Genomic DNA, 20,235 nt, shown 5'->3' with positions numbered 1-20,235 from the left:
GGTGACTTGTGAAGTTGCAGGGCTCCCTGAGGGAGGCTGGAATCCCTAACAAATCTAGGGCTGGGTGCACGCAAGACCACAGTTCTAGGCGCACACACTAATCCTGGCTAAGCATCACAGGAGAGGTGAGTAAGACACCATTCCAGGAGGCACGAGAAACAGAGATCCCACAGAGCTCTCTCAAATACAGGAATACCCCGCTATATGGACCTTCACTTTACGGACACTCGCGAGTACTGACATACTTACAGTAGCACCATTCCTAGGGTTGCCATATTGCTCGGTTAGCCAGGTTTTACACGGATTCTTTGCATGCCACCCAGTGCCCGTTTAGCCCCTTAGGTGGCCCGGATTCTCAGCTTTAATTAAAAAAAAAGTCAAGTTTCTAGATGGTCCGGTTCTTGAGATATACATAAAAACGTCAGCCGCCCCCCAACTGTTAAATCTTTCTCTAAACAGTACTGTATAGCAGTTTGTAGCTTTAACCCTGCCCGTTCAGCATTGCAGCCAATCAGTGAAGCCAGGGTTGTGTTTCAGTTTGATTGACCTGAGGCAGTGTCTAGAAAACCTCATTGCAATGCCAGAAAATGGTGGTTCCCCCCCCCGTTTATCTGAAAATCTCATAAATTGGGTAAGTGTATTTCAGTTTTTTTCCCTCTTGTGTGCAGGAGTCAGATCCTGGGCAGTGTTTTGAAAACCTTCCCAATACTTGCTTTTGTAAAAGCAATGCTAATCCCATATGCCCAGAGTAAATCCCATTGAATTCAGTAGGACTTACTTTTGAGTAGACACGGTTATGAATGTGCTGAAAATCAATGGGACTTTGGAGCGAATGTAAAAAAGAATCGTGTTTGTGTTCTAACTCTTTCTGTCCGCCCCCTCCAGCCCTATTTTAAAGCAAGTAGGCAGGGCTTACTTAGGTATTACAGTTTTTATTCTGTAGGAAACTAATACTGATTTTTTTTAACTAATACTGATTTTTCTGCAATGACCAACTGGTTTGACAATAAACTATTATATGGGCTGTATGTATTTATACATCTGCAGTGTGTGTGTGTGTGTGCGCGTGTGTATGGAGTCTTTCCAACAACCCTGTGAGGGTTGGAAACCAAGGCAGCTCACAACAAGAAATAAAGCCATTTAAAATCCAATAACCATAAAAACAAGTATAAACAGTTGCAAAACAGTGTAAAGTGGCATGATTCGGAATTTTGGGTTGTGTGAATGAAGTTGCTTATCACTTGAGGTTGCATTTCTGTCCCTGTTTGAGTAAGCCCCACTGAATACGCTGGGACTCGCTTCTGAATAAATAAACCTAGGATTGCACTATAAATATCTTTACAGTTTGTGTAAATAATAAATATATTTGATAGTCATGCTTGATAGTCATCTCAAAAAGGATATTATAGAGTTGGAAAAGGTTCAGAAGAGGGCAACCAGAATGATCAAGGGTATGGAGCGACTCCCTTACGAGGAAAGGTTGCAGCATTTGGGGCTTTTTAGTTTAGAGAAAAGGCGGGTCAGAGGAGACATGATAGAAGTGTATAAAATTATGCATGGCATTGAGAAAGTGGATAGAGAAAAGTTCTTCTCCCTCTCTCATAATACTAGAACTCGTGGACATTCAAAGAAGCTGAATGTTGGAAGATTCAGGACAGACAAAAGGAAGTACTTCTTTACTCAGCGCATAGTTAAACTGTGGAATTTGCTCCCACAAGATGCAGTAATGGCCACCAGCTTGGATGGCTTTAAAAGAAGATTAGACAAATTCATGGAGGACAGGGCTATCAGTGGCTACTAGCCATGATGGCTGTGCTCTGCCACCCTAGTCAGAGGCAGCATGCTTCTGAAAACCAGTTGCCGGAAGCCTCAGGAGGGGAGAGTGTTCTTGCACTCGGATCCTGCTTGCGGGCTTCCCCCAGGCACCTGCTTGGCCACTGTGAGAACAGGATGCTGGACTAGATGGGCCACTGGCCTGATCCAGCAGGCTCTTCTTATGTTCTTATGTTCTCATTTCCTGCATAAAATATTTTGTATTTGCCTGATTGAAAATGTCCCATTCCTGTCCATTTTAATTCACTCATGCCAAGTATTGTAATATTGATACGTTCCATTTCTTGCTTGACAATTTCTAACTTTCCCTGGTTCATGCTTCTCACATTCCATGTTCCTATTGTGTGAGTCATACAACTCTGGACTCTCCTTTTGCATCTGTGCGCATCAGCCTCTGGGCTTCCTTTTGGCTTTGACCCAGCTGCATCATTAGTCACAGCGTTACTTGTACTTTGTTCTTCCCCAGTAGCTCGTTGAGTGCCTTCTGACCTGGGGGGGGTCTCATCTTCTAGCACTATCTCGTGTTGCATTTTGGATACTCTGTTCATAGGGTTTTCGTGGTAAGAGGTATTCAGAGGTGGTTTACCATTGCCTTTCTCTGAGTTTGGATGCATCTGTATTTAAGGTATAAATACAGAACATAAAATGAAAAATAACATGCCATGTGTATAGCAGAAGAGGTAAGACTGTATGGCAGGAATGGGAAACTTTAATAGTGAGCAGACTAGATCTTTTATCTTCCCAACCTTGATGGGCCAAATTTGACCATGGGTGTGGTTGTCTACCTGTCAATCACCTGATGCCAGGTGATGCTGTTTGTTTAGGTGCTGATTGTTGGGACTTCAAAGCACAACATGAATCTGAAAGCTGTTCTGCAAAATGCCCCACACTGTTCCTTCAATGTGCAAAACCCAGAGTAGCAGCATGGGCCTTTTTGCAACCGCTTCTCTTTCTCAGAATAAGGTGTGCCATCACCACCCATCAGATGATGGGTTGCGGGGAACGTACCTTGATCTTGCAAAGGAGCAATTGGGAGCGCACTTGCGACTGCCATGGCCTCAAAACAACAATCAGGAGCATCTGAAGTCAGATGTGGGGCAGGTGGGTGTGGTTTGGGGAAAAGAGCCTCGTGGTACAACTGTGGCCCACGGGCTGGCGGTTCCCCATCCTTGCCATATGGTGAAAGGAAACAATATTGTGGAATGCCTTGATTATATAGCCACAAGAGTGGCTGTATACTATAGCCAGCATGGATTTTTCGCATTTCACCATGTTAAATTGAAAAATACCCCCATGCTATTCTGCTGCTTCCCATAAGCTAATTTCAAAGAAAAATCTTACAGTACCTATAGTCCTGAACTCAGAAACACTTGCTTAACAGCTCCCTAGGTTTTCATGGCAATACGCAAAACACTCAGAGAGAATCCAGACTTTAAATTCTGAAACACAAGTTAAAAAAAAAAAAAATCCCTACTGGACTTTTTTCTGTCACTGGTCTCATAATTAGTTGAAATTAATTAAAAATCAGCTGTGTCCACAGAGTACCTGTAATCATATTACTGACCTTGCCCCGTACTCTGACCTTAATCTTCTGCAGTTTAAAAGTTTTTTTAAAAGAGATGCATGGCTGATTTTTAATTAATTTAAGAAAATCAACGTTGGAGGCTGCAATAGCACAGGCATGCTCAGTAAGAACCAAGTGTCAGTATTCTAAAAGCTACACCCACACCAGACATTTATGCCACTTTAAACAGTCATGGCTTCCCCCCAAAAATCCTGGGAGGTATAGTTTGTGAAGGGTACTGAGAGTTGTTAGTAGGCTCCTATTCCTCTGATAGAGTTCCAGAGGCCAGAGTGGTTTGTCAGACCCTCTTCCAAGGGAATTCTGGTGATTGTAGCTCTATGAGTGGGAATAGGGTAACTCCTAACAACTCTCAGCATCCTTTGCAAACTCCACTTCACTCCACTCCCCAGGATTTTGGGGGGGAAACCATGACTGTTTAAAAGTGGAATAAATGTCTGGGGAGAATGTGGCCAGGGATAGCTTTGGTTTAAATTTGGGTGGCAGTCTACATGTGTCTGCTGTAGAATAAAAAGGTGGGAAAAACCGTGAAAAAGAATGATAGTGTTAACAGCATTTTCCTTTTGGAAAGGAAAGGGGCTTTCCCTCTGGCCAGTGCCCACCTACCCAATCTCCCCTTCTTCCCCCTACTCCTCCCCCTCTCCCCTCTCCCTTTCACCTTCCACCCTACCCCTCCCCTTTCCCCCCTCCAAATTCTTCCACACTACACAGGAAGTGGATTGGACTGTGAACAACAAACCCAAATTGTGCTTGCATTTTTACAAATTTGTAGGGCAGTACAATATCACAGATAGGCCAGGTCTTCTGCTTCCCTGACGCATTCACTATAGTCGCTCAATTTCCCCACTTTTTAAAGTTTGATAGAAATATTTGGTGGCCAATTGTATGTTCGTAAACCTCAAGGTTTTTTTTGCTTGTTAGTGAATATAAACACTATGCATGGACTTGTGTAAGAATCACAAAACATACTAAAGTGGCTTTTATGCATTTGTTCCACAGGACTTAGAAAAATCTCTAGATGTTTTCAATATTGTATTAGCAAGACAGCAAGCGCAAACTGAGGTAAGCTCTACTTTTCTATTTCCATTTCATGGACATGAAGCTGCAAAATATTCAAGTGGTTTGAGATAGAAGTCCAAAGCAAAGTGTGTGTTAATGTTAAGAAACAACTATGATATATATATAACAGACATGAGTAACAAGTTCATTCTGAGTAGGAGACTAGTGATGGATACAGCCCTATTTTTTGGAACAGAACTGTTGTCCTTACCTGAAAGGTGTTTCTCAAAGGTGTTGAACACATGACATAGTGGGTTTTACCACCACGTCGTGGCTGGACAGGAAACACAGGCTGATCTTTCCCATTGTACGTGTCCCCCATCAGTCCCCATTTCATGGCAAGGAGGAGCAAAAATCTTAAAGCACTCATTCAAGGAAATCACATTAACTAGAAAAGCAAATAGTCAAACATAAACTTGCACAACTACTGCTAACAGAATAATTAATAATGGTAATTCCACCCTGCCATAGGAGGGCCCATGTCAAGTCATGTGTGAGACACACCTTTGAGGTAAGGACAATAGTCCCTTCTCCAGAGTTGGTGACATGACATGGTGGGATGTAATAAAGCTTATACTTCCTGAGTAGGACAATTTATTTCTTATCTTTCAAAGCACTTGCTGGAAAAGTGGACAAGATAAAAATCAACTCATTTGAAATGTGGTGTTGGAGGAGAGCTTTGTGGATACCATGGACTGTGGAAAAGACAAATAATTGGGTGTTAGAACAAACTAAACCAGAACTATCACTAGAAGCTAAAATGATACACTTTGGACATGATTCACTAGAAAAGACAATAATGCTGGGAAAAACAGAAGGGAGCAGCAAAGAGGAAGGCCAAACAAGAGATGGATTGATTCCATAAAGGAAGCCACAGACCTGAACTTACAAGATCTGAACAGGGCTGTTCATGACAGATGCTCTTGGAGGTCACTGATTCATAGGGTCTCTATAAGTTGTAATCGACTTGAAGGCACATAGCAACAACAACGATAAATGTTGGTGTGACCCATGTGGTTGCTCTTCCTCTTGAAGTGCTGAATTAATTGAAGGTGTTGTGTTGCAGAAGTGGAGGCCACCCTGGTTGAATGTGCTACAATATATTTTGGTGCCAGTAACTACTATTCATATGCTAACGCAATAACGCTTTAATCTAGCTACCTAACGTTGAACTAGTCATCTTCCATCCCAGGGTGATTGGATTAAAGGATACAGACATTATCCATGTCAGCCTTACTGGCTCCATTCTGTTGATTTGTACATTCAGTGAGCTCCCATGCACATGCACACACCCCCAATACAGACTGCGCGGGATTGAATAAGAATACCGCCCCACCTACCGGTCACATTAGCATGTCAGTGTGCATGCCTGACATCACCCAAGATGGTGGTGGGGGCATCCCTAATGGGCAAACTCCGAGGCTGCACATGCAGAGCAAATCAATGCAGCTGCTTCATGCATCTTTTGCAGTGTGAAGTGTGTCCTCCTATCCGTCTTGTCCTTAGGCTGTGCTTCTAGTTTTGACAGAAGGACACTAAAATAGCAATGGGTGAATCAATAGCCAGTGACACAAGCTGTTCCATAAACTCTGGGTTTAATAAGTAGTATTTATTTGCCAAAGCCATTAGTCTCTTAGAATGGAGCATTATATTCAGCCTTAGTCGTATTCTTAAAGGGAGCTGGAACTGGAATCGCCTTATCATTGATGGTTGGCTCTTTTAACACTTCTGTGCTCTTAGAAGTAACGGGGACAGAATCAGTTGTTTGTCATTAAGGTCTAATGCTACTAATGTTTAAAAAGCGAAGGAATAACATGTTCATCCTTAAACAGCCTGTGAGGCACTTTCTTTTCAATCTCAACACACCCAAAACATAAAGAACAAAGACTGTGAATACACAATAACCCACATTGAAATTTAAGCCAATACAAGCCTGAGGAAAAAGTAGACAAACTTGGGGAGTAAAACACATGTTTGCTCCAAGCCAAGACAGAAAACTGTCTGTTGGGCAGCCCCCCCAATCTAAGACCAGTCTGCATTTTCTGTCTCTGGCCATGGGACGGCAGTAAGGCCCACCATGTTGTGTCTTCATTTCCTCTGGAGAATGTATATGCTGCCCTTCAATATAAGTATTTCTAGTGCAGCTTGTAGCATCAGAAAAAAAGCTGAAAACAGCAAATTGTGAAGGTTATTTAAATCACATTCATTCTGGTTTAGACAACCTTTATGTTTGCAAACCATTCAGCTTGATTCAGCAAAGATTTTGCACTTCAGTGTGCCCTATTTTGATCACGGTGCTGCTTTCACTGTTTTGACTTGTCCAGCAATCAAGTGCGCCCCACTGTGGTTTCTGGTAAAAGTGGTGTTGCACTTTAGGTAACATCTAGCGGCAGTTGGCTCCCATCAACACAACTAGGGTTGTTGAATTAAGATGTGAGAGCCTGTGTGGTGTAGTGGTCAAGGTGCTGGACTACGACCTGGGAGACCAGGGTTCGAATCCCCACACAGGCATGAAGCTCACTGGGTGACCTTGGGCCAGTCACTGCCTCTCAGCCTCAGAGGAAGGCAATGGTAAAACCAACTCTGAATACCGTTTACCATGAAAACCCTATTCATAGGGTCAACATAAGTCGGAATCGACTTGAAGGCAGTCCATTCATCTGCTTTGTTATAGCTGCAGACACCTGATTCCCATTTAGGAGTAATAAAATACCTCTCTTCAATCTCCTACAAAAATGGTCTTTAGGAAACTTTTCTAAAAAAAATAAAAATGAAAGGATGAGCACTTAAACTTGCAGTGCTTTACAAGTAAAAACTACCCCACCACAATGTTGTATCTATCATTCAAGAACATTCATTTTACAGCTTTTCCTCAGGAGCAATCCCTTGCTTTACTTTTAATATTGGGGTTTGTAAAGCCACAGTGTATCTCATTATTGTTTTCATATATTTTCTTAACTTTCTTATTTATAGGTTATAAGGTCAGGACAAAAGCTAATGAGAAAGAAATCAACTGATGTGGAGAGAAAAGGTGGTGGATGGTTTAGTGGATTGTGGGGAAAGAAGGAATCTAAGAAAAAAAGTGAAGAATGTCCATCAGTTCCTGAAAGTAAGTTTGCATTCCTGAATACTCTAGATGTTACATATTCCTTCATTATGGCATAGTATTTGTTATGTCATAATTTTAGTGATGAAGTAGTATCAAAGTTCATCACTAATAAATTGGAAATTTTTTCATAACTTTCTGTAAAATAATTTTGTGTTTCCATATTAATCTTGTTAAGGCTTTAGTAGGATCTTTAGTAGGATGGAAAATACTGTAAAAGTATTCAGGCACCTGAAATGCGTGGCTAATGACAATATTTTGAACTATTTCTTCAGCTATCGATGACCTCATGACACCAGAAGAGAAAGCGAACCTTTTCACTGCCATTGGTTATAGTGACAGTTGTCACAATCTAACTTTACCCAAGAAGGTATTTACATCTTCTAATAAATATAGAAATATATTTATTTCTAACTAATCTTATCTCGATTTTTGATCGGGTAACCTGCCTTGTAGACTGTGGGAATGTTGTGGACATAATATCTCTTGACTTCAGCAAAGGTTTTGACAAAGTGCCCCATGATATTCTGATTAGCAAGCTAGCTAAATGTGGGCTGGATAGAACAACTCTCAGGTGGATCCACAGCTGGCTCCAGAATCGTACTCAGAGTGCTTATCAATGGTTCCTTCTCAAACTGGGCGGAAGTAATGAGTGGGGTACCGTAGGGCTCAGTTCTGGGCCCAGTGCTCTTCAACATTTTTCTTAACGACTTGGATGAGGAGGTACAGAGCATGCTTATCAAATTTGCAGATGATACAAAATTGGGGGTCACAGCTAATACCGTGGAAGACAGAAACAAAATTCAAAGGGACTTTGATAGGCTGGAGCATTGGGCTGAAAACAACAGAATGAAATTCAACACGGATAAACGCAAAGAGAAACCAAATGCACAGTTATAAGATGGGGGATACTTGGCTCAGCAATACAACATGTGAGAAGGATCTTGGAATTGTCGTTGATCACAAGCTGAATATGAGCCAACAGTGCGATATGGCTGCAAAAAAAGGCAAATGCTATATTAGGCTGCATTAACAGAAGTATAGTTTCCAAATCGCATGAACTATTAGTTCCCCTCTTTAGCACTGGTTAGGCCTCGTCTTGAATACTGTGTCCAGTTCTGGTCTCCGCACTTCAAGAAGGATGCAGACAAACTGGAACAGGTTCAGAGGAGGGCAGCAAACGATGATCAGAGGACTGGAAACAAAGCCCTATGAGGAGAGACTGAAAGAACTGGCCATGTTTAGCCTGGAGAAGAGAAGACTGAGGGGAGATATGATAGCACTCTCCAAGTACGTGGAAGATTGTCACACAGAGGAGGACCAGGATCTCTTTTCGATCATCCCAGAGTGCAGGACACGGAATAATGGGCTCAAGTTGCAGGAAGACAGATTTCAACTGAACGTTAGGAAAAGCTTCCTAACTGTTAGAGCCATACGACAATGGAGCCAATTACCTAGAGAGGTAGTGGACTCTCCAACACTGGAGGCCTTCAAGAGGCAGCTGGACAGCCATCTGTTGGGCATGCGTTGATTTGGATTCCTACATTGAGCAGGGGGTTGGACTTGATGGCCTTATAGGCCCCTTCCAACTCTACTATTCTATGATTCTATGATATCACATGTGTGGTGGTTATTTTTCTCCAAATTATTCCTTTCTTTTAAGTGTGTTTTTTAAAAAAATTGCATGGAAATTGATCCAAGAAAGACTCTGCACTCCAAGGGTTTATAGTACCATTTAGTAAAATACCATTGGCTTTTGAACTGCATTGTAGCCTGTGTGCTTTATTGTTGGCAAAAGGTCCAGGGCCACTGAATTTGAAGTAGGATCATAGAGCTGGGAGTACCTTGGGAATCATCTAGTCCAACCCCTCACTCAATGCAGGGTGCAATTATAGCATCCTTGACAGATGGCTCTCCAGCCTTGCTTAAACACCTTTAGCAAAGGAGAGCCCACCACCTTCTGAAGCATTTTAGGACATTTTTTCCCTAATGTTTCACTCAAATCTGCTTCCCTGCAATTTCAATCCATCACTTTTAGTCCTGATCTGGAGCAACAGTGCACATTCTGCTCCATCTTATGCATAACAGCCCTGCAGGCATTTCAAGACAGTTATCATGTCTCGCTTTCAGTCTTCTCTTCTTCAGGCTAAACATTACCAGCTGCTTAACTGTTTCGCATAGGATTTTCCAGATTCCTCGCCATCCAGTTTGTCATCCTCTGGACAGGCATAATTAAGCCAAGGCTAGGCCAGATGCCCAATGTTCTGGGAGAAGAATGCAATGGAGATTGGTTTTTAAAATGGAGCCTTCTCCAATGATAATTTGTTAGTCTTATGCTGTTATTTGGGCCATGTGCTTGGTGAGAGACCAGAGCCATCCATCCTCCTCCCAACCCACACCTCAGTACCCAACACACATAGGACCAAGCCATTCAGTTTATATATTTGATTTTGTGGTTCTTGTCTATGTGTACTGGGTACTAGGTCTGTCTGCAAATGTGAAATCCAGCAGTAGATGAGGACGCCTTGCAGTTTGGTGTTTCATCCCCCCCCCCGGCACATATGTTGGAAGGGTTAAGTCTACCGTCATAAAGCCTTGCTATATCTTGGGACTTAGCTTATCTAGCTGTTGGAGTAATTAATATATAATTAATATATAATTATATATATATAATATATAATATAATATAATATAATATAATAATATATATAAATATAATTAATATATAATATATAATTCATATATAAAATATTCCTTCTAATACTAGTACAACCTTAATGTTGTACCTTGCTACACGTATGCTGTATTAAACAATCATTGAGGAGTACATGGGCAATGAAATGTGTGGCTAACTTTCTTTAATGCTCGTATCTTCTGTTTAGTATGTTGCCCACGTGGTGTCCCTGAAACTTGTAAGCGCTTCCTTTACAATTAAAGAAGACAAAAATGTTCCAGACACTCTTAAAATCCAGATAATTGACTTAAGCACTAAAATATTACAAAGACCAGGAGCACAAGCTCTTAAGTAAGTATATGTTGTGGTGGTAGTGCATGGTTGCTGGCACACAGTAAAAACAAATCCAGTCTTTTGATTGTAAATTGTTTTAACTTATTTTAATATTGTATTTTTACATTGCTGTAACCTGGGACTATATGGTGAAGGATGGGTAAGAAATTAAATAAATAATAGTAATGCTTGTTTCATGATTATTTTTTCTTAAAGTCCTGATTTCTTGGACAGTGTTGATAAGCAATATGAATTTTTTTTCAGGTCTGTTATCTTCCACTAAAATTAAGGGTGTGAAAACTGCTAAAACCATACATAACTTTTCTGGATGTAACTGAATAACCCTATGCACACTGTATTCAACCTAAAATAGGACTCATGCCAGCTTATATCTGTCTCTGCTATGAAAAGCATGTTGTCATTTTTGAGTTACAGTTTAATCCCCGAGCTTGCCTCCTCCCCCCCTTCCCCGCTTCAGGTGGGCTGTCCATCTTTTCTTTATCTTTTTAATGTGCTAGATATGTACATTTTTCTTCCTCAGTACCATTTAAAAAAAATAAAAAAGTGGAATGAATCCTTAGCAGTTCTTGAGAAGAAAGTGTGGAAGCTCATTAGTGACATTACCAATTCCAGCCAATTAGTGCTGTGTACAGCTGGCTACAACAGTTAAGCAAAATAAGTTTCTACTGAACTTAATCAAGAAGAATAAATCTCTGTTTAAACAAAATGGTGGGTATGCTTCTACTGAGGGCTAGTGGTTCAAATTCTGTTAATCTGTACAGCTGTTGTTATGCGCCTTCAAGTCAATTACGACTTATGGCAACCCTATGAATCAGCAACCTCCAATAGCATCTGTTATAAACCACCCTGTTCAGATTGTGTTCAGATCTGTGGCTTCCTTTATGGAATCAATCCATCTCTTTTTTGGTCTTCCTCTTTTTCTACTCCCTTCTGTTTTTCCCAGCATTATTGTCTTTTCTAGTGAATCATGTCTTCTCATTAAGTGTCCAAAGTGTGATCACCTCAGTTTCATCATTTTAGCTTCTAATGATAGTTCTGGTTTAATTTGTTCTAGCACCCAATTATTTGTCTTTTTTGCAGTCCATGGTATGTGCAAAGCTCTTCTCCAACACCACATTTCAAATGAGTGGATTTTTCTCTTATCCGCTTTTTTCACTGTCCAACTTTCACATACATACACAGAGATTGGGAATACCATGGTCTGAATGATCCTGACTTTGGTGTTCTGTGATACATCTTTGCATTTGAGGACCTTTTCTAGTTCTCTCACAGCTGCCCTCCCCAGTCCTAGCCTTCTTCTGATTTCTTGACTATTGTCTCCATTTTGGTTAATGACTGTGCCAAGGTATTGATAATCCTTGACAAGTTCAATGTCCTCATTGTCAACTTTAAAGTTACATAAATCTTCTGTGGTCATTACTTCAGTCTTCTTGATGTTCAGCTGTAGTCCTGCTTTTGTGCTTTCCTCTTTAACTTTCAACAGCATTCGTTTCAAATCTTTGCTGGTTTGTGCTAGTATGGTATTGTCTGCATATCTTAAATATTGATATTTCTCCCTCCAATTTTCACATCTCCACCTTGGTCCAATCCCGCTTTCCATATGTTCAGCATACAGATTAAACAAATAGGGTGATAAAATACCCGTCTCACGCCTTTTCTAGTTGGGAACCAATCGTTTGCCCTGACAGATTATTCCCCCCCCCCATTTTATTATTCCTTGCACTTAATTTAGTATGGCCAAGTCTAATCGCTGTTGTGTGCAATTGAATATAAGAATATCTGCACATATAAGTTCTGATTTCAGCTTTTCAACTTTTTAACTTACAGGGTAGAAGCAAAGCTTGAACACTGGTATGTAACTGGTCTGAGACAACAGAACATCATCCCTTCGCTTGTGGCTTCAATTGGGGACACCAAATCATCTCTGCTTAACATAAAATTTGAGACCAATCCAGAGGATAGTACTGCTGATCAGAGTTTGTTTGTTGAATCACAGCCTGTGGAAGTTATATATGATGCAGTGAGTTGTGTTCAATGAGAACTGGTTAACAATGTTACCTTCTCTTAAACTCCTATATTCTGCATTCATGTATTTGCAATTCCATTAGCAAAATTACATAAAGAACATTTCCTTTTTCAGAGGACAATAAATGCAATGGTGGACTTCTTCCAGACAAACAAGGGCATGGACCTTGAACATATAACAAAGACCACTCTTTCAAAGCTAGAAGAAATTAAAGAGAGAACTGCTACAGGTACCTTTTTAGAAACATCTAAACATTCTTCCATGCATGTAAGATGATCGCAGGTGGGACTTGTGCTCCACCTTGTGGTTGAAGGCAGACAGTGACACTGTTAGATTTTGTAGGCTCTTTTAGCTCTCCCATGCCCAGAGAGAATACCGTATATTCCGGCGTATAAGACGACTGGGCGTATAAGACGACCCCCAACTTTTCCAGTTAAAATATAGAGTTTGGGATATACTCGCCGTATAAGACTACCCCTGCTTATGACATGCAGGTACTTAGCAGGAAAACTGTCACTTATAAACTTATAAATATTAATATTTGGATTGTCCAGTTGTTTTGTTTTTGTGCCTAGGAATTACCACCAAAAACTGGGGAAAGATGTGAGAAATCTTTTTTTTAAAAGCAACATTAAATGCCTAGACTCTAGTTTCCAACACTATGGAGTATTTATTGATTGATTAAGAGAATTTATATCCTGCCCTTTTGCTGTTAAAAACAGAGCTCAGCACAGCTTACAAATATAGTAAAAACAATAAAAATACACAATCAGAGAAAAACAAGCCAAAATGTTAGGAAAAGGAGTCTTTCACACCACATGCTCAGTTCTAAATACTGTTGCAGCAAGTTTTACAAGTTCCTCCAGTATTCCACTGGTGCAGGCACTCAGACATTCAAAGTACTGTATGTTTCTTAGGTTTTATAAAAGCAGAGCTTTGCTTAACTCAAAATTTCTTCTCCCTTTGATAACCACATCTACACAGGTTCCACCTCCATACTCAAAATGAAACTGAGCCTGGAAGTGTACAACAACCCCACACATACCTTGCTAATTCGATTATCAATGCCAGGATGTCTGTCTTATCGACTACTCTCCTGCTCCCCCCCCCCCCACACACACACACACCGGGCATCATGAAAGACCCAGTCCTGGGCTCAGAAAGAAAATAAATATCTGGTCCTCTTCAAAGTATTGATAAGGCTCTTGTTTTAATTGAAATAATAATTATAAATTCTTGTTCTTATCACTAATGGGAGTTAATTATGTTGCATATGCTGCTGTTGCTTCTATGGCTGTAACGGAGTGAGGTTAAAGATAAGTGAAATGCAAATAGGAAAAAAAAATACAGAAGGCAGTAACACTTTCCTAAATGTAATACCATACCAACCACAACAAGATTCCTATAAGGCAAAAAACTAAGCATCTCACAACCAGTCAGGATTCCTAACCAAAAACCAAAAATATGATAAATGAAAAAATATTTATATAAGCATAACTATCAAATATATTTATTATTTACACAAACTGTAAAGATATTTATAGCGCAATCCTAAATTTATTTATTCAGAAGCAAGTCCCAGCGTATTCAATGGGGCTTACTCAAACAGGGACAGAAATGCAACCTCAAGTGATAAGCAACTTCATTCACACAACCCAAAATTCCGAATCATGCCACTTTACACTGTTTTGCAACTGTTTATACTTGTTTTTATGGTTATTGGATTTTAAATGGCTTTATTTCTTGTTGTGAGCTGCCTTGGTTTCCAACCCTACCTCACAGGGGTGTTGGAAAGACTCCATACACACGCACACACTGCAGATGTATAAATACATACAGCCCGTATAATAGTTTATTGTCAAACCAATTGGTCATTGGTGACCGGAAACAAACTGGCAGCCAGTGGAGCTGTTGTAACAAGGGAGTTTTATGGTCCCTGTAACCAGCCCCTGTTAATACTCTGGCTGCAGCTCTTTGTACCAGTTTAAGTTTCCGAACAGTCTTCAAAGGCAGCCCCACGTAGAGCGCGTTACAGTAGTCTAAACGGGATGTAACTAAAACATGCATCACCATAGTCAAATCAGGCATTTCCAGGAACGGGCGCAGCTGGCTCACTAGTCTTAAATGGGCAAAGGCACTCCTGGGCACGGCCAAGACCTGGGCCTCCAAGTTCAGAGCAGAGTCCAGGAGCACACCCAAACTGCGAACCTGTGTCTTCAGGGGGAGTGTAACCCCATTGAGCACAGGCTGAATCCCTATTCCCTGATCTGCCCTTCAACTGACCAGGAGCACCTCCGTCTTGTCTGGATTTAGTTTCAATTTGTTCACCCTCATCCAGTCCATCACTGATGCCAGGCACTGGTTCAGGACCAGGACAGCTTCCTTGGCTTTAGGTTGAAAGGAGAAATAGAGTTGGTTATCATCCGCATACTGATGGCACCGAACCCCAAACCCCTGGACAACCTCTCCCAGCGGTTTCATATAGATGTTAAATAACATGGGGGACAAAACTGAACCCTGAGGGACCCCATAGGTCAACGATCAAGGAGTTGAACAGGAGTCCCCCAGCACCACCTTCTGAGTTCGTCCCTCCAGAAAGGAATAGAGCCATCGTAACACGGTGCCCCCAAGTCCCATCCCAGCAAGGCGGTCCAGGAGGATACCATGGTCGATGGTATCGAAAGCCGCTGAGAGGTCCAGTAGAACTAACAGGGACACACTCCCCCTGTCCAGCTCTCTGTGAAGGTCATCCACCAAGGCGACCAAAGCTGTCTCTGTCCCGTAACCAGGCCTGAAACCAGACTGAAATGGATCCAGATAATCCGTTTCATCCAAGAATCTCTGGAGCTGGGCGGCCACCACACGCTCTATTACCTTGCCCAAAAATGGAATGTTGGAGACTGGCCAAAACTTGTTGGCTTCCATTTCTTAGGACTTGTCTAATAAGTTTCACGTTTTGCCTAGGCCTTCTCTGTAGCCTACTTCTCTGTTTTAAGAGAGTACTATCTCTCCACAGATTGTGCCAGTCTCCCAACACACTGCTCCTCATATTCAACTGGGTGCTCCTGCTTAGCAACTGGCACCAGTGGGCCTTCTAGTACATTCCTTGTCTAATTCGCATGATGTGCATAGAGGGTAAGCAAGGATTGCAAGTCTGCAAAGCACTTGGCTGTGAGGCAGGAAGATCCAGAGTCTGATTTGTTTTGGATGAGGAGGAGTGGAGTGGGGCTTTGGAATCTGTGGAAGTGGCTTCCACTCATCTTTTGAGGATGCCCACTACCTTACCTTACCATGCAAAATGATGGAGTCTTTTGACGTTGCTTCTAAGGTGGACCCTCCCATACTTTCTATTTCAAGAGTGGCAGCCATATGCCAAGATCCTCAACTGTGAAGCTTCCATCTCCATTGCCTAAAGTAATCCAGTCTGATCTTATTAGTCCTCTGCAATGCGAGAAGTCTGTTCCTACAGCAAACAAGTATTATGTTCTTGAACAGCATCTGATGGAATAGTTCGATTCCTCTCATAGATGCTCCTATTGCAGGTTTGGTGAACCTTAAACCCAAAGGATTCAGATGCTCAGCTTAAAGACCCCTTGGATTGCAGAAGGACCTGGAGTTGCGGAGAGTGCATTATCACTCCATGCTGCGGCTTCTTCCGTTTGTGCAAGGGCCATTTTGTTATGGCTGTAGGATTTATGGATGGACCTGCACAAGCTATGGTTCAATTTCACCAGTCTCTCCTCAAGATGTCTAGGGCTGTTGTCTTCATGGCAGACGTTGGTATGGATACGGCACAATTCTCCACTCAGGTTCTAAGAGCAGGCATTTTTGTCAGAAGGTCCCTTATGGTTGCGCTCTTGGGAAGCAAATACCACTGCTTACAACAATTTGGCTTCTGAACCCGATGTGGGTGGCAAGCTCTTTGGGGATGTTGCACTGGAGAAGGTCTTGGTTGAGTCCAAAGACAAAAATAAGGTGCTTCCTTTAAGAAAAAAAGAAGGTAGATGTTCCTTTCGGAGGTTTTTTCACCCCTACTCATCCGGTCAGTCCTTTTGTGGCTCTAGACCAGCAGGAGGATTTTCAGTTCCACTGCCCTTTTGAAGTAGGACACAATATACCAACAGAGCAGTATCCCAACAAGCTTGGGTCTGGTACCCAAATAAGAGGCAACAATCACCATTTCTGATGCCTCCCCTCCTCCAGTTGGGGGTTGTCTGTGTGATGATCCCCCAGCTGGCTCTACCTGTGATACTCCCATCAGGGCAACCACCTTTCAGGATCTCGGTTTTTATTTGTTCTCTCACACGCTCTAGCACAGATCTCACAAGATCCCACAGCTAGGCAGAACCACCAGCCACTCCCTGTAAACAATACTGCTAGAGACTTCACCTTAGTCTCTCCCTATGGCTTATTGTTACTTTGTGTTTGGGTGCCCTTGCCGTCCACAACCCCCTTGTATCTTTGTCTATAAAGCATACAATCCTGGGTTGCTCTGGATACTTGATGATGTTACAATATCTCCCTTCACCGCTGCCACCATTTATTTGATACTGTTTCCTTCCAGCCCTGGTAATTACCCTGCCCTCCCTTCTGGTCTGTGTATCCCCAGCCAAGGATCAGGCTTTAGGTAAACCAATAAAAGTATTTATTTGATAACACCAGGAAATAACACAATTACTTTAGGAATGTTCAACAAGCGTATGGTTTCATTTAGTGTCACTCTTTATGTTTCCAGTCTTATATATTCTGCCTAAATACCAGCCAAATATAATCCAACCCACAACCAACTAAAGTCCACACTCCACAACCAACCGACCTACACCTCCCCAACAACTTCCCCAGACTCAACTGTCATCCTCTCATTTATACCTTCAGCCATTCAAACACTCATCCAATCATCATCCAACATTCTCCAGCATTCTAGCCCATGTACTCCCCCCTCTTACTCAGTCACTTACCATATATCTGTTGAAGTGTGTGCGTTGTTGCGTGAAAACAGCATACGTTACGTTGGAGTTAAGTTGAGCAAGAAGCTTCACAGAGGCATTAATTCAGGTTAAGAGTCTTTTATTAAGACATTATGGCATAAGGCTTTAAGATTACATGTAGAGTTGCTTCCCCCCCCCCCCCAGGAGAGAAGTTCTCAGTTCAAAGACATTTCACAGAAGACTCAGCTCAACACAGATAGCTGCTAGAACTCTCCCAGTCTATCTTGATGCTTCCATGACAACGGCGTTGACTTTCCGTTCCCAGACTGGGCAAAGACATAACTTCTCTTAGCTGTAGGTTTCCACACTTTCAGACTTGATGGAAAACATAACACTCAGTGACAGTATAGTTCAATGGTCAACAATCCCCCCTTTTCCCCATCACATCTGTAATTCATTACAACAATAACATTAATACATTTCTACAATACACCTTACAATACAGTTTACATTTCAGTACAGTTCAGAACATCTCTGTACATTTAGCTAACACTTTATTCAATCAAATTTTGGCTGAACACAAGTAAAATATAACGTTTCAGGATCCATTTCAACCAGTTTGTGCATTCCAGGACTGGATACCACCCCCACTGTGAATTTTTCAGGTGGTTTCCCTATATTTGATCTTGTAGAACGTCTTAAAGGTACCAGAGCTTCTGCTCTCTCAGCCCCCCCATCTGTGCTTGTGCTTGGCACAGCCTGCGCAGGAGATTCCATTTCCTCAGCCTTACGTTTCTTTGATCTACGTTTCCCACAAATGATCTCATTTAACGCATCCCTGAGAGGAATTTGTGTGCCTTCCACTTTAATGTCAAGATCTGGTTTAAATGATTGTTCTTGTGTGTCATCTGACCCTGTAAGAACAACTGTTTGCCTTTGATCCCAAGGCTTCTCTGAGACTTCAATGCTTCTGCTCAGAATTAACTGCTGTGTTTCTGGACACCAAACAAAGTCTTGTTGTGTTCTGGGTGCAAGCTTGCCTCTTCTTTTTCCCTGTGGAATGTGCACTCGGCTGCTTTGCACTCTCTTAGGCATAAACCTGATTGCATTACATGAGGATTCCATGTGAGCAGTAAACACTGACTGTGTGCCTTTTACAGCTGTCTCTTTACAGCTCTGGCGGTCATTCCCTTTCCGCCCCATTAAACTTAAGGCATCAGCACACTTCACACCCATGGTCATTTTAAACTGCCCCTGTGTCATGAATCCCTGGCAGACAACTTTGCCTCTTTTCTGCACAAAACATTTTCCTCTGTCAAAAGTTACACAATACCCAGAATTCACCAGTTTTCTGACTGACAACATGTTATGATACAGTTCTGGTACAAACAAACAATCTGACAGTATTCCAAGTTTATCAAATCTCACCAGTCCTCGGGCCTCCACCCTTTTCCGCAATCCATCCGCTAGTTGCACAAAGTCCTGCACGTCTTCTGAAGCATAAAACAAACTTCTGTCTTTAATTAATATATGGCTCGCCCCGCTGTCAACAATCCAGTCAACAGGTCCTAAATCTTGAGACTTCTGTTTACAAACAAAGTTCACACTGCCCTGCTTCAAGCCTCCGTCCCTGGAGTTTCGCTTGACTGCACAGTCTCTTTGAAAATGTCTACGATCTCCGCAAACAAAACAAGCCTTTAGCCGCTGCTGCTTGTAATCCTGTTTGCTTTCGACTGCCTCCTTCGGCACGGCACTTTTCGCCTCCTTGTTTCTGACAGCTTCCATCAGCTCGGCTCTCTGCGCCTTCTGCCTCCGCTGCCATTCCTGGGACAAATCCTGCAACACGTCCCACATCTGTTTAGCCGACGGCTCATCTCGCACACACATCAGTTGAGAATCCGATAGAGCCAAGATTATAAACGCCTGCCCCCTCTGATTTCTGCGCTTCCAGGCCGCGGTCAGTACCGCCGGGGTTTTTTCTTTAATCACTTCCCATAAATCTTCTTTTATCAGCAAAGCCCGCATCCTCGGCTTCCAGCTGCCATAATTCTTTTCCGTCAATCTTTCCATTGGCAAGTCTCCCCCAGACAGGTTTACAGCCATGTTGCTCACCTCTGTCTGGTACAATCGATCAATCTGCCCTCTGGATCTCCGTCTGCCGTTCAGACCAGCAACTTACTCCTGTTTTACTCTTGTGTAACGCGCTGTGGATCTGGGCCCATAACCCTGTTGAAGTGTGTGCGTTGTTGCGTGAAAACAGCATACGTTACGTTGGAGTTAAGTTGAGCAAGAAGCTTCACAGAGGCATTAATTCAGGTTAAGAGTCTTTTATTAAGACATTATGGCATAAGGCTTTAAGATTACATGTAGAGTTGCTTCCCCCCCCCCCCCAGGAGAGAAGTTCTCAGTTCAAAGACATTTCACAGAAGACTCAGCTCAACACAGATAGCTGCTAGAACTCTCCCAGTCTAACTTGATGCTGCCATGACAACAGCCTTGACTTTCCGTTCCCAGACTGGGCAAAGACATAACTTCTCTTAGCTGTAGGTTTCCACACTTTCAGACTTGATGGAAAACATAACACTCAGTGACAGTATAGTTCAATGGTCAACAATATCACTTAATAAACTCGCACTTACCATATTTACAGATATTAAAATACAGGGACATCAC

General features: G+C 42.1%; 1 protein-coding gene across 2 annotated transcripts in view; it reads left to right on the top strand.

Moving 5' to 3' along the window:
• VPS13C (vacuolar protein sorting 13 homolog C) overlaps positions 1–20,235 on the top strand; it is a 225,398-nt gene that overhangs the window by 59,154 nt on the left and 146,009 nt on the right. For both annotated transcript variants that reach the window (XM_061595881.1, XM_061595880.1), the window contains exons 14-19: positions 4,415–4,477; positions 7,448–7,583; positions 7,856–7,950; positions 10,463–10,605; positions 12,436–12,628; positions 12,749–12,863. In XM_061595881.1, coding sequence (XP_061451865.1) covers positions 4,415–4,477; positions 7,448–7,583; positions 7,856–7,950; positions 10,463–10,605; positions 12,436–12,628; positions 12,749–12,863 — 745 coding nt within the window. The remainder of the gene's footprint in view (positions 1–4,414; positions 4,478–7,447; positions 7,584–7,855; positions 7,951–10,462; positions 10,606–12,435; positions 12,629–12,748; positions 12,864–20,235) is intronic.

Source organism: Rhineura floridana, chromosome 14, assembly GCF_030035675.1.
Source record: "Rhineura floridana isolate rRhiFlo1 chromosome 14, rRhiFlo1.hap2, whole genome shotgun sequence".
NCBI lineage: Eukaryota > Metazoa > Chordata > Lepidosauria > Squamata > Rhineuridae > Rhineura > Rhineura floridana.
This window is presented reverse-complemented; position numbering and strand designations above follow the sequence as displayed.